The 14,386-nt window shown below is 46.2% G+C and overlaps 1 protein-coding gene across 1 annotated transcript in view; it reads left to right on the top strand.

Moving 5' to 3' along the window:
* Nucleotides 1-2,083: 2,083 nt before the first annotated feature.
* Nucleotides 2,084-14,386, top strand: part of SIM2 (SIM bHLH transcription factor 2) — a 52,897-nt gene continuing 40,594 nt past the window's right edge. Inside the window, exons 1-3 of the mRNA XM_085304736.1 lie at nucleotides 2,084-2,359; nucleotides 7,195-7,277; nucleotides 10,482-10,571. Coding sequence (XP_085160862.1) covers nucleotides 2,185-2,359; nucleotides 7,195-7,277; nucleotides 10,482-10,571 — 348 coding nt within the window. The 5' untranslated portion in view covers nucleotides 2,084-2,184. The remainder of the gene's footprint in view (nucleotides 2,360-7,194; nucleotides 7,278-10,481; nucleotides 10,572-14,386) is intronic.

Genomic DNA, 14,386 nt, shown 5'->3' on the forward strand with positions numbered 1-14,386 from the left:
GTTCCCCGCACGGCYCCGACGGCGGGGCGGAGAGGCAGCTGGGCAAGGCAGCGCCTGCTCGTCTTCCCCGGAGCTCGGCCCCGCGCTRTACGTGTGTATGTGTATATGTGTGTGCGTGTATGTGCGTATGTCTGTGTATATATGCGTGTGTGTGTGCACGCGTATGTATATGTACGTATATGTATGTGTATATGTATGTGAATGTGTGTTTAAGTATGTGTATAAGGRTTACGTGTAAATGTGTGTGTGTATATATATACGTGTATATATGTATATATACGTAAATACGTATATACAAATAAAAATAGAGACACTCACGTATAATGTACATGTAAAATATATAGGGTGTACGTGTAATATATGGGTGTATATATGCTATATACACGCCTTTGCGTGCGTACTATATATATATATATATATACACACACACACACGTATGTGTGTGCGTGTGTGTGTACGCATGTACATTTTCTCCCTCTCGCCTACCGCAGGAATCACGGAGGGGGAAGCGCCCGGGCGGGTTAGCCGCGGTACAGAGGACATGGTGCAATGGGGGGGGGTGGCGCGTGCCCCGGCCCCACGCGCGCCGGGGGACACGAGTGCCCCCCCCATTCCGCGCCCGCGGAGGGAGGTCGAGGCTCGCTCGGGGACTCGGGCCGCCCCAGCAAACGCCCCCCCACCCCGCCGCCCGGCGCCGGCCGCGGCCCCCCGCGAGCGCTGATCGCGGCTCTTTCTCCGGCTGCTGCGTGTGTGGGTCGCTCGGAGGGCGCTGCGCGGGAGGACACGTCACGGGTACCTTATCCCCTCCCCTCCCGAGGCTCTCCTGCCTTTCTGCAGCCTTGCCTCAGGAATTAACCGAGGCGTCCGCTTCAGAGCTCCCTCTGCCCCCGGGAAGAAAGGAAAGGGGGGAGAAAAAAGGAAAGACCAAAAGGGGGGGAAATAAAAAAAAAAGGGGGGGGGGAGCGGAGATATCAGTGTTTTCAGACGAGGAGCGTGGCGGCTAGGATTTCCGAGCGGAGGGAAATTTTATCTCCGATCCTTGCAGTATGGTGAGGATCGCTGCTCCTTGCGGGAGGTGAACATAGCAAACCCCCCCCCCCCTTTTTTTTTCCTTTGAAAGGCACGTGCATGTGAAAGAGCCACCGCTTTTGCACCGGCTCTTCAGCTACGTGACGAACAAAAGCCAACTCCTGACCTTGCCAAAAAAAAATCTTTAAGCGTTTTTTTTTAATAAATAAATAAACAAACCCGACACAATCGGGCCAAGCCTTTGCCAGCGCTTGGACTTGTTTGGAAAGAGACAACGCTGAAGTGGCACTGGTCCCGCGGGAAAGGGATCCTTTCATTTGACTCCGCATGAGAGCCACATTTGGAGCGGGGCGCAGCGGCCGGAGCAGCGCCGCGGCGGCGGGGGAAGCGGCTCTCCGCTGCCAGACCCAGCCGCCGCCTGCCCGCAGCTGCCCGCGAAGGAAATGTGAAGCCGGAGTTGGCGATTTCGGAGCGCTCCGGCCATCGGCTCCCTCTTCGGCGGCTTTGACTTTCGTTTAGCGCTGGCCTGCCTTTCCGGCTTGTCGTCTTCGCTGCATCTCCGGCTCTGGGGACCACATCGTTTTGCACTTCGTTAAACGAGTAACGCGGTCTTTCCTTTCTAAGAGACAAAAAAAAAAAAAAAAAAAAAAAAAAGACCAAAAATGCTTCAGCCTGCTTAGTCCTATGATTTCTTGCGTGGACACTCTATTTTTATTATTTTTTTTTACTGTTATTATTTTTGGACGGGGAAGGATTGAATAGAAGAAATCCCTCTGTGAAGGGAAGCCAGTGATTTGCTCCCTGTCGAGGAGAAGATCCGATTCCAGCTGCAGACCGCGGTTTGTGTAGGTCTTTCAGTCTCGGTTTCGAAGCGATAGCTATTGCAAGGGTCAGAGCACAACTGCCTTCTCCCGATCAGCTTGCCTGTTGTGGTTGTGGCTCAGAGATCGCCTTCCCCCTCCTCGCACCATTTCTGTCGGTGTTGTTTATTTTTTGTGTGGTTGGTTTGCCTTTTTTTCCCTCCCTTTTTCATTTTTTCCTCTCTTCCCCTCCTTTTTCGAAAATACTAACTCTGCAGCCGAAATCCATGCCCCCTGCAATTCGGAGGAATCGGGTCTAATATGCCAGTGTCATCTTCGCCTTGCAGTAGTCGCGATGAAGGAAAAATCCAAGAACGCTGCAAAAACTAGACGGGAAAAAGAAAATGGAGAATTCTACGAACTGGCCAAACTCCTGCCCCTGCCCTCGGCCATCACTTCCCAGCTGGACAAGGCGTCCATCATCCGCCTCACCACCAGCTACCTGAAAATGAGAGCCGTCTTYCCCGAAGGTAACCACCCCGCGCCCCCCAACCCACCCCGGGGGGCGGCCGGGATCCCGCCACCCTCTCGGAGCTTGGGGAGAAACATCCAGACCCCCAACCTCGCACCTGTACCCCGGGCCCGGCGGAAAGCTTCTCCCTCCCCCTTCCCCCCAAAYGGGGCACACTTTGGGGGCTGCTTTCGCCGAGCACCCTTGGGGGTGGGCAGCGCGCCCCTTTTCGTGCTGCCGCCAAACTGAYGGGCGAAGAGAAGTGTGGCGCTGTCGGTGGGTGAATAAAGCCCTTGGGATGTGTTCTGGGCCCCTCGGACACGGATTGGGGGGGGGCGGGGAGAAGGAATTAGCAAATTCCGGAGGGGAAGGTCTGCTCTCCGTCGCGGTTTCTAAGGAGCTTTATTAAAAGGGTGCGAATTGTTAAAAAAAAAAAAAAAAGTGGCGGTAAGTAAATAAAAAAATAAATAAATAACCTTAACCCCAAGAAAAGCTTGCGCGATGAGAAAAGGCGCGCTGTAATTTCGGGGTCCCCCCCCCTCCTCTGCGGCCTCCGCGGGGAAACTGCCTCTGAATAGCCTGGATTTAGGAAGAAAGAAAAGTGGCGGGTTTTTTTTCCTGAATATGTCCCCGCTTTTCCAAGGAACAAACCGAGCCTGGGAGCAGGTTTATACCCACAGCTCGGGTTTGCTTTATGGGTCGCTCTTCCCTCAACMGAGCGGGCGTGCGCGCTTCTGCGCACTCCGCTTACTCTGAGGTACGTTTACATGCACGGGGCGGATTTCCTGGTCTTTCATCGTCTTAATTACGGATGGAAATACATTTAAAAATAAAGCTTGGAGGGGAGGGCGGGGAGGCGCGGATGACGGTCTGCGGCAACCGGCTCCTTCGGCCCCGAGCTCCGCGTTTACTGTCGGGAGGATGGAGGGCCAGGGGTGCTGGGCACGGTYCCGAAGTTGCCCCGAGGTTGCGGCAACGTTGTCCAGCTATAAAATTGGCTTCCAGCTCTGTCTAGACTGGAGGAGGGGAGAGAGAGAGAGGGCTGCGCTTTAAAAAAACCCGCTGGATGGCTCCTTCCCCCCCCCCTTATTTCCAGAGCGCTCTGACACGTAGTTTCGGCGAAGTTTGAGACCCTCAGCAAGGTGTCTGGGCCAGGATGGTCCCAGYGCTTCGTCGAGGCTTGTAAATGGGTTGAGACAGGTCTCCTTCTGCTCCCCCTGGCCAGRGGTCTCCCAAAGATGCACATTTTGGACAAGAGCTCTGGGATCTCCCTCCCGCGGAGGCGCCCGACCAGGCTCAGGGAAGTGAGAATGAAAGGAGATTTATTTTGTAGATCCTCTCTTTTCCCCTCTCCAAAGTGCAAACCCTAGAAGGCATAATTTCGTGCTCCGATATCATACATTTTGCAGTGTGGTTTTGCTCTGACCTTCAGATTCATGAGTTAGAGTCCAGGAGACAGCAACCTACAGCCTTCCCCGCTATCCCTCACTGTAAGGTCGTCTTCTGTTGTGTTTTAATTTTTTGCCAAGACATTTATTACTATAGAACAAAAATATACTGTGGGACTTCTTCGTCTTCTTTCTTGACTGTCTTTTTATTTGTTTATTTCTAAAAAATGAACAAATGAAAGGGACGCAAGAATAAAACGCGTTTAGAAAGCACCCCTCTTTCCACCAGGTTATGGCAAGCTGGTTAAATTGTGAACCTATCCCCAATCCGCCGCAGTTACCAAAACTGACTTTAAAACTGTAGATTTCTAGATGATTAAACCGGACGGGAATGCACTCATTAATAAATGACCCCAAAGGTAATGCTGCCTACACCAAATAACCAGAATAAAACGATTCCGTGGGAGATCTGAGACCTGTCCCTTATTCTAAGACGCAGACAACAGAAATGGGAAGAAGCATACAGTTTTCTGTCGCTATTTAAAAGCAGGCGCTGAACGCCTATTTTAAGAACATCCAGGCAGACTGCATCTATTTCAGCTAAGAAGTTTATTAATTGCTTTCGAAAAAGCAAGCAAGCAAAGCCGGCGCCCCCACGCCGGCGGCTCCACGAAGCCACGCGGTTATTGCCGCGAAGGTGCTGCTACGAGAGGAGCGGCGCTAGGCGCTGCCGTGCGGCCCGGCCCGCCGGTCCCGGCGGCGGCGGCGGGGTCGCCCCGGCCTCGGCCGCGCCGTCGAGGGCAATTTCCGCAGGAAAATCCCGGCGTTTGTAGTTGAGCCCGGTTCCTCGTGAAGGATGGCTGCTATTGAATAACGCGGGGGCACCGGGCGCTCCGGGGAGGGGGCGGGCGCGGGCGGCGGCGGGGTGGTGGTGGTGGTGCAGGAAACAATACAGGAGACACAAAGGAAATACTCCAGGTTACAGGGCAATCTGATCCTTACATAATACACCGCTAAGTAATTCTTTTAGCAGAATCCCAAACAGAAAAGCTACCGGACTTTCGAAAGTGTTTATGTACGAGTTTATATATTTGGAGAGCAGAGGTGGGAATTGTTCCCGAATATTTCCAGATCTTATTACAGTTTAATTCACCCCTGTGCCTGGAAACTGGGAACTGCTACAAAGTGAATGCAGAAATAACTCTGAAAAAGCAGCTTGAGATGTCAAAAGACGGTGTGTGTGTGGGTGGGGGGGGGGATTGCGCCCGGGCTTGCCGGCGGGATGGAGGGGAGGGAGGGCGCATTTATACGAGGAACCGTACGGCTTTCCGTGGCAAAAGTTATCACGTATTTCGGGATTTCCCTGCAAAACAACGTGCCAGGTAATCCGTGCTGTGAGGGGCCGTCGGAGACGTTTCCATCGGCAGGAGTCGCCCGGCAGCCCGCGGCTGTCACGGCCGTGCCGAGACCTGCTGCCCGTCTCCGTCAGCGGCACCTTCCAGGTTGCAGCCACCCCCGCAAACTCCCACCGCGCTTAGCCGACGTACAAAACGCTCACTTTGTATGAGCAGCTCTTTTTGGCCTCGCTCCAGCCCAGCGAGTGAAAAATGTGCATTATTTACTGGTCGGGCATGAGTTACTTTTTGAGTCTATCGCATTTGTGGGTTTACAGGACGTACGGCGTGCGTTTGGCAATGTCTGGGTAGCCCTTTCTCTGAACGCAAGGTTTTATTCGTTTCGTTTCCACCTTTCAAATGATCTGCTGGTGGATTAAACGATAAAATCGTCGGCTTTAAAACAAGCTTAGACGAATGTCAGCCTGATCCACCCAGCGCGTTTACGTTTGATAGGCGCTTGCGACTGCAAATCCAGTTTTCAATTTCGAAGGGCAGAAAGCCGCGGAAGGGGCTCTTAAGTGTTCATTTCTTAGTCTGCGTTGGAAAAGTCTTAAAAAAATGTTTGGCGACGCTGTGAAGCTGTACCTGGGGAGCTGTAACGGGCAGGGCAGGGCAGAGCAGACTGCCGCACACGGGTGCAGGGCAGCCGCTGCTCGTTTTTGAAGCTTCTTTTTGAGTAGCTTGCAAAATAAATCTACTGTGTCCTTCAGAAAATTAGGGCTCGTTTCAGGACACATCAAAGGATTTTTTTAAGTTTATCTATTGTTATGAGTAAACCCCTTTATAGGGTTACAAGCCCATGTTTCGACACTTTCAATTAGGAAACCGAAATAAGGGCAAATAGCGCAGCGCCGGGACTAATGATATCGTCTGCATTTGCCACCGCCTGGAGAAAGGGATCCCAGGGTGGCTCTGCGGTCCGTTCAACTTTCCACCCCCGGGGAAGGGCATGTCATCAGAAAGACCACTTTGACGGATCCCTGGGAGTTTAGGAGCCTTCCCCAAACTGCGAAGGGGGAGACGKCGGTAAGAAGGCGCGCCTTTTCGTTCGTTTGGCTATTCGGAGCACATTTCCCACTGCGTGACCAAATACTTCCTTTAGCGAAGCGAAAGTGTCCTTACCGTACGCACCAGAAAAAAAAYCCCCCCCCCAAAAAAAAAACTCAAAAAAAAAAAAAAGAAGAAGAAAGAAAGAAAAAAGCGTGCCAGCGCAGGGTGCAGCGCTGCAGCCGGTTTGCGGAGCACCTGCCCTCGTTTGCCGCCTTGCTGGCCACACGGAGCTAACGCGGGTGGGTGCGCAGCGGCAAGCGGCGCTGGCGGGAAAGCGCTCTTCTCCCGTCGTTTCCCGACCGGGGCCGCCTGCAGGAACTCAGTCATCCGGGAGCGCTTCGGGCCCAGCGTTTTACAAGGGGGCTGCGGAGCGGCGCGTTGCGCTCCGCGGGAGCTTAGCACAGCGCTGCCCGCTTGGGTGCCAGCGTCTTTTCCCTTCCGCAACGGGGTCGGGCTGCGCTCGCCCTGCAGCGGCCTTTGCCCGCACGGTGCGAGGACGCAGGAATCAAAACGCGGCGCTTGATTTCGCGACTGCAAATAGGATTTTTCCCTATGAGCAGCAGCAGGAATAGGCGGCCCGGGCTCACGGGCGCTGCGCTGCGCACCCATTGCACGCGTGTGCGCGCACGTAACGCGCCGCCGGGAGCCAGCGGCGCGCAGAGGCGCATCCCCGCTGGGGGAAGCTGATGGACGTGCTCCTTGCGTGGAGGAATTAAAAAAAAAAAAAAAAAAGGAAAGAGAAAATAAAATCCGAGGCCAGATTCCCGCTCCCGAAACCCCCTACAACCCCTACCCCAACAAAAATCCTTTGGCCATGCGGGGCTCAAAGGACGCCCGAAGTGAGGGGAAGGGGGGGGGGTGTTGCGGGCTCGGTGCCGGCAAGCTGGTGCCGAGAGAACGGCCTGCGGTGGGCGAGGGGCAGCGGTCGGGGCAGGCGCCTGCCGCGGGGGACGGAGGGCGGGTCGGGCTCCTTCCGTGCCCCGCTTCCCGGTCTAACGAGCGCCTTGGTTCCCTTGCAGGTCTGGGCGACGCCTGGGGACAGCCGAGCAGGATAGGGCCCCTGGATAACGTGGCCAAGGAGCTCGGATCCCATTTGCTTCAGGTAGTGGACGCCTTCCTTCTCCCCTACGCGCTGCTCAGCGGAAATGTTTTGTTTCGGTGTGATTCACCTACCCACCTCTCCTCCTCTCTCCCTCCCGCGGGTTGCTTAAAGGACCCTCTTCCTTTCAACCCGGAGCCTCAAACCGCCCGGGAGAAGGAAAAGTCGAGACACCAATCGCTTCAGCTTTTCTTTTCCTCCCCCCCGCCCGCGTCTTTTTTGACGTTAGCCGAAAGAACAGCTCGCTGTGGTGCTAATCTGGTCTTAACGTGCACGCAGAGTATCGCCCAGCCAAAAAGGTGGTAACTAAAGGCAGCAGAGCGGCTCGGGATGGCCATTTGGTCTTGCAGGCAGCGCCCCGGTGGATTGCGGCGGGACGGACTGGGCTTACAGTCCAGGGCTGCTACAGTCCGGCGTGTTTCAGGACGTGGGAGGTCGCAGTTCCCCATCCGTAGTTCAGTACGGGGGAACCTTTAGAGGAGCACCCGGCTCCTGAGGCAGGAGGTGAACAGCCGGATTAGGTCTATTTACGCTAGCACCTGAAAATGCAGTTGCTGGGAATCCCGTTGATCTGCTCTGAAATTCTTCTGAATTCTCCCTGTGTAGCTCGTAGGAGAATTTAGGAAGTCGTAGTTGGGGCGTGTGTTCCAGCCAGAGCAAAAAAAAAATGCATTTAGCTCTGTAGTTTATATGTGAACTTAATACAGCAAGGATTTTTCTCCCCCGATTTTAAAGACCTAGTAAACCGTAATCATTTAACGGTCGCTTTTATTGTAAAAGGTTAATTTCTGGTCATAGAACTGAGGCGCTTTTAATTGTTCACTCGAGTGGGGATAAAAACTCAACAGAAACTCTGTTCGGGGTTTGTGACTGCTTCCTCACCTCCCCCCGCCCCCGACGTTTGCCTCCACCAGGCGGTAGCGTTGTTCGGGGTGCGCCCCGGCCGTTGGCCGCGCCCTCGCGCGCGCCCTCCCCCCCCACCTCGCCTCGCGCCCCGGCCGTTGGCCTCGCGCCCGGCCGTTGCCCGTGCCGCGCGCCCCTCGCCTCGCGCCCCGGCCGTTGGCCCCGGCGGCAGCCCTTGGCCGGGCCTTTGCGTTTGCTTTGAAAACGATGCGCCGCGGAGGCGTGAGTGACAGCCCCGTGACGACCAGAGCTGGGAGTGCTTCAGGGGCTGTATTTAGTGAATAATCAAACGTACAATTTTCCCGCTTCCTGGCGCACTGGTATCGGCGGGAGAGCAGTGTGTAGCTCCTCAGGTAGTTGCCAGTCTCCTCAGGCTCTAGCCAGCTACATGCTGCAAGGGAGGTCAATAGCTGCAAAGGAAGAATGACACCAGCGGCAGAGCTGGGGAAGCTGTGTAAAACCACTTGAGATTAGAAGTGGCATGCTTGTTTGATACAGCACCCCTGCAAAGTATCATCCGTCCTCCTTTAATAAAAAGAGCACACTTCTGGTGGAAGGATTTGAAGTTTGCCCTATAGATTGAATAAAATAAATGGATATTAATAAAATTAAAAAGCTCTCTCGTGGACGGATTTCAACCAATGAAGTACACACTTTGAATTTTGTTTTAAGTAGTCGGTGTCAGATCAGCTGTTTCAGAAATTATTGGTCTACCTTGATATAACTATGTATCATAAAAATCATTGTTACACTTACTTCTTCCTGTTAGCTGTTAGTAACTGAAGCTGCAAACTTAAGTAATACTATATGCTAGTCACCTATAATACTTTACAGTTCAGTTATTTCTGGRACTAGGAATGCTTAACATTTTAATAAAACACTACATTTAATGTAAACCTTTTTAAGGCTTCTTAAACTGAAACTTTACATACAGAATTTCAGCTTCTTTTTTTTTTTTAATAGAGATTAGTTAGAGACCTCTAAGCTAGACAGTAATGGAAGAATTAACCCAATTTAATTATGATACTGGGAAGGGCAATTGCAAGATTGCAAGATGTTTTGAAGCAGACTTACACTTAAGGATGCAATAATTTATTTCCCATTTTAATACTGCTACAAAAGTTAATTTATGCTCAAAAAAAAAGTAAAGGCAAAAAGTAATCTGGATTCAATTACATGCAGCAGAATCATTAGTAGGCCAGAGAATAATTTGAAATATTTTTATTTTTTTACTGGGGCAGCACTGTAAGAGCATGAAGCACACAGAATTTTATTGCATCTCTCCTAGTTCAGTAACTTAAAATATGAATTAAAGTAGACATTTGTTTTTTCTATGTACTTTAAAAATTGCTTTTTCATTCCAAATATTTTTTTCTGGTGATTGTTATATGTATATGTACTGATCAAGGGTTCCCAAAGTGATTAGAGATATTGGATACTTAAATTTTTGAATCAGAAAATCAGGTGGTGTTACAAGAATGCCTAAACTTGGAGCATTGAAGAAAGAAGGTACCCCAAATTGGCAGTTTGTGTGTACAAATTGTAGCCAGTTTTGGCCGATTTGAACCATTTGAACCAAACAACATGTTTGTTTTTCTTCTATGAAAGATTCACGATAAAAATAAAACTTCTGTTTTTACTCACACAACTAATATTCAGGTCAATATTATCAAGAATAAGAATTTGCAAGACTAGCTGTTGAGTCTGTGTTACATACTACCATTAGTTTAGAGTCACAAACTACAGGAATATAGCTTTATGAGTCTAAATCTCTCTCTTCAAGTGTGATAAATTTTCTCCTGCTGGTTTATTTTACTTTCCTTTATCCTCTATAAGTTCACATAGTTACATAGCGACAGTCCTCTGCTCACAAATGCATCAATAAAAATACAGTCAAAGAAATTTAAAACATTGCTTACAGTATCGTTAAATATATTGCAAATAGTGGTAARCTGTGTCTGCCAATTACACCGTAAAAAACGGCTTGCGTCGTACTAGATTTTCCGCTAAAAGTACCACATAGCTCAGGATTTGTGCTAAGCACTAAAATAACCAGAATCAACAGGAGAATGTTAACTTAAAGTGAAGCAGTAAAGCTAGCATCTGTAAGGGAAATGAATTGGATTTCACAATGTGTGTGTGTGTCATAGTGTTTGTAGGAACAGTGTCAGATAAAATTTCCTTTTTAAAATACTGTATTTGCTGCTCTTGAAGTGGAATAACAGCCTTCTTCCAAAAGTCTTAAAATCAGTATAAAAGGTTTAAACAATGTTTTCTTCTATCTTACATATTTTTCTTTTACAGACTTTGGATGGCTTTGTTTTTGTGGTAGCATCAGATGGCAAAATAATGTACATCTCAGAAACAGCGTCTGTACATCTTGGTTTATCCCAGGTATGAGTGATAAATTTTATCCATCTGTTAAATACTGATAGTAGATTTGGAAGTTATGTGAGTATCTTGCCATATATACAAAGTCATTGGCATTTAGGGATATTTGAAGCTTTGACTTCGTTCTCTGACRAATGGCCTTACTTAAATATTCAGGTTTCTTTTACTTCAGCCACATCATGACCATCTTTACATCTTTTCTTGTTCATTGTATTTTACTCCTCATTACCTTTAAGAAGGGTAATAAATAATTTGATATTGCAAATTGCAGATACATTCTGAGCTTGAAATTCAAACCCATTGCCTGTGTGTAATGCTATACATTTGAAATAAAGTTTAGAATTCAAGTCTATATGTTTTAGATGGTGTAAGATATTGAGACTTGCTATGAAAGAGAGAGGAAATCTGATGTGGAACATGAGTTTTATGGTAAATGTGTTTTTGGAAAAAAAGAAAAGGGGGGCAGATTTATGAGTGTTCACATGGAATTCAGGGTAATTTTTCCTGAGTTTTTCCAGCTCAGTGGTCTTTTCAGTAAAGCATTTTATATGGTTGTGATAGAACTCATAAAACTCAGTTTACTACTGTTCTGCACAAGAAGTATAAGGGGGTTTTATTGTTTTTTTTCTTGGAAGGACATTTCTAATTTTTTGCCTTCTTAGGATAGGCACAAGGGCAAAAAGACRTGAATTTATTGCAGAGTATAAGTTTCTACACCTTTGTTTGGAAATATATTACACAAATTCATCTGTAACACCCGACCTAAAACTTGCTGAAGTCCAACAGAAAAACTCCTAATTAATTTCACTGGGCCCTGGACAATACTTGCAAGGAACAGAACAGTTTCTTCAGAACCAGTTGCAACTCAGGTACTTCTCAGAATTAAATAAAGATGAATTAAGAATAAATAGCCAAGAGAAGAAGAAGGAGAAGATGAAGGTGAGAGAGGGCAAGATGCTCTGTTTCAGGCAATACTGAAGAAGTCTGTGCAATGTGTGCTGTGACTATTCCCATAAACAGAAGAGGCTGACTTGTGGAGACTGCACTTAAATAAGTGCACTTCAACTTAGCTAGTATCTAGTTTTTTGAATAGAAAGTTGTAAAGCTTATTGGATGTGTTTTTATAATAGTAGTGTTAGAATTAGTAGTTAGAAGAAAAGCAGAACTCTAAATAGCTAGGGAAAAAAAGTGTATCATCTTATAAACCCCTTTCTGAGTGCAAAGGCAGCTTATATTCCCTGTTTTTTAATCTGTTTTTGAAAAAGTAATTTTGAGCATCAGTGTTCTGTGTGGATACCTTTTTTTGTGCCAACTTAAAAAAATGTGTCCAGGGAAGATTCTTAGTTTAAGCAAGTTCTTCAGTTGAGTCTGCTACAGTATAATATTAGTTGTTTCATAACATTTAATGCATGTTTAAGCAACTTTAAAAATGATCTTACTTTAGAATAAACTTTCTTAGACTATAGCCATGTTGTCTATGCTGAATCAACAGCCTCATTAAAAGTTTTCCTTCTTCTAACTTTTTGAAAAAATCTACCATGATCATAGCTGCTTAAATAGATTCATTTAAGCAGTATGATTATTCCAAAGCAGTCAGTGTTTCCACCTGTCCTTGCTGAAGTAGTTTCATACTCYCATATTGCTTGCAATCTGATAAGCAGTAATTGATCTTATAGATTTTGTCCAGAAATTGTTTTTCTTTTGAAGGAATAACAAATCTTCAGTTCTTGTAGGTCTCAGTGTTATCCAGTCATCCAGTGAAATTAAAGAACTGTGAGATCAGTAGGACAATAAATAGACTATGCCACATTAAAGGAGTGGGGAATGAAAGCATCATATAGGCTTTAGCTGTTCTTAACTTACATGCTGTTAKGGCCTTTTGCATAGACTGAATTCCCTGTACATTGCTCAGGTAAATCTTTATAAGCTTTTACTCTTAAGAGTTTTGCTCAGAAAAAATGTAGGATTTGGTCATATTGTTTGTTGAAGTAAGTTTAATAAGCAAAATCACAAATACTTCACCATAGCAAAGATTTGTAAAGGAATGAGATAATCCCTTGAACTTCTCAGAAAGCTGTAGATCAGGGAGGACAGAAAGATGTGAAATGTAAGGACATGTTTTAGCTATATAAAGCACTAAGTACTTCAGCAGTTTCACAGCACACAGGTTTCTATTTATGAATACGATAAAACAGCTAAACAAAGTGGTAATTTTTCCCGCTCTTTGCTCATATTGTTTTATCATCTAATCTGCTCCTACAGTTTCTTAATGTTTTGTTTTCCAAGGGACAACTTTGTTTTAAATAATACTAAGATTAATACTAGGATATGCTTACATACTGGGATATTAATATTAGGATATTCCTGTAAGCTTCCTAGGGCTCTAAATGAGGTCTTTTTCCTACTACTCTGGAAATCACTGGGAGTTTTGCCACTGACATGAACAAGAATGAGACTGGTCTCTAGAAGCAAATTCTATGAGTCTCCCTCACCCAGTCATAATCCCACACTATATTTTCAACAAGAGCTCTTACAGAGCTCCAGCCAATACAAGCTGAGACCAGAGTGATGATGATTGTAGAAAATCTTTTAGTATGCGCATAGAAAGGCCTTTTTATTAATAATTTTGACAATTAGCTAGTCTATACATCAATTTCCAGTTAAAGTACAATTTGTTTAAAAAGATATATTTAAACTAAATAAAAAGTCCATTTAAAATATTTACAAGATATTCTTGGAGACCCACTACAGTAGTCTGTCTTCTAGTTGATCTTGAATTTAATATCAGCAGAAGGAACATAGAGCTTCTGAATAACATTTCAGCAGCCAACATGATTAAGCTAGTTAACAAATGTTTAAAAAAAATAATAAGGATATGTTCTTAAGTAAGTCCTATTTTTACTGCTAGTTCACTCTTTTTTGACAGTGCAGGCAGAAGTATCAAAACAATATTTCTGAAAAAGCTTTCATTTGTGGGTCTATCAATTTATGGGTTTGGATTTTGATCATCTCTTCACCTCTTCCTCTGTACTGTCTTAATAAATATTAAAGGTTAGGGCCCCCTCCTCCATGTAATTTTAATCAGCCTCAGACCAGCCTTGAACTGGCTTGTACCTGCTCAGTTAGAACTAATTTCTTGCCTCATTTTTCTGTGGATAACAAATAGGTTCAAGTTCCCCAAATATTTTTTTCCACTCAAAGTCCAGTGACAGAATGAAGAACAAAATTCTCATAGGAAACAATGGTGAAAGATACATATCTTTTTAGCTTTGAATGTCTGGACCTTATTCCAGCCATTTTCTGGGTCCACGAGGGAGCCAAGCTTATCTTTGAATTTTGATAAATCACGAAGTATTTAACCACAAACATCTGAACTTTTCAAGAGTTTATTTTACTTTCATCAAATAAGTATATGAAAGGCAAAATATGTAATTATTTGCTCTAGAATCCGTCTACTTAGTCCTCTGTGTTTATTATGAATCATTTCTTGGCAGGAAGAAATTGTGCAGCTGAGTTAAACATAAAAAAGCTCTTAGTAGGAAACAGCGATATTTAGTAGTAAGCAGGTATTTACAGATATTAAAAAGCAGCATCAAGGAAGTTGGTTTAATAAGCCTGAGGTGTAAGATTTTAGAACGTTTATGAATTGAACCGTATAATTTATTTTTCTAAGTGTTCAGTGTTTCACTATAGACTTTAAAATAGCAAACATATACTATGCCTAGCAGGAGGCTATGGTCAGTTTTGAATTTTTGTATACATATTTTGGTTATTTGACTCTTTAGCCCCTGTCTTCTTGCTGAGAGCTTTCTGTTTCC

This window comes from Rhea americana, unplaced genomic scaffold, assembly GCF_003343005.1.
Source record: "Rhea americana isolate MKP2758 unplaced genomic scaffold, rheAme1 scaffold_101, whole genome shotgun sequence".
Lineage (NCBI taxonomy): Eukaryota > Metazoa > Chordata > Aves > Rheiformes > Rheidae > Rhea > Rhea americana.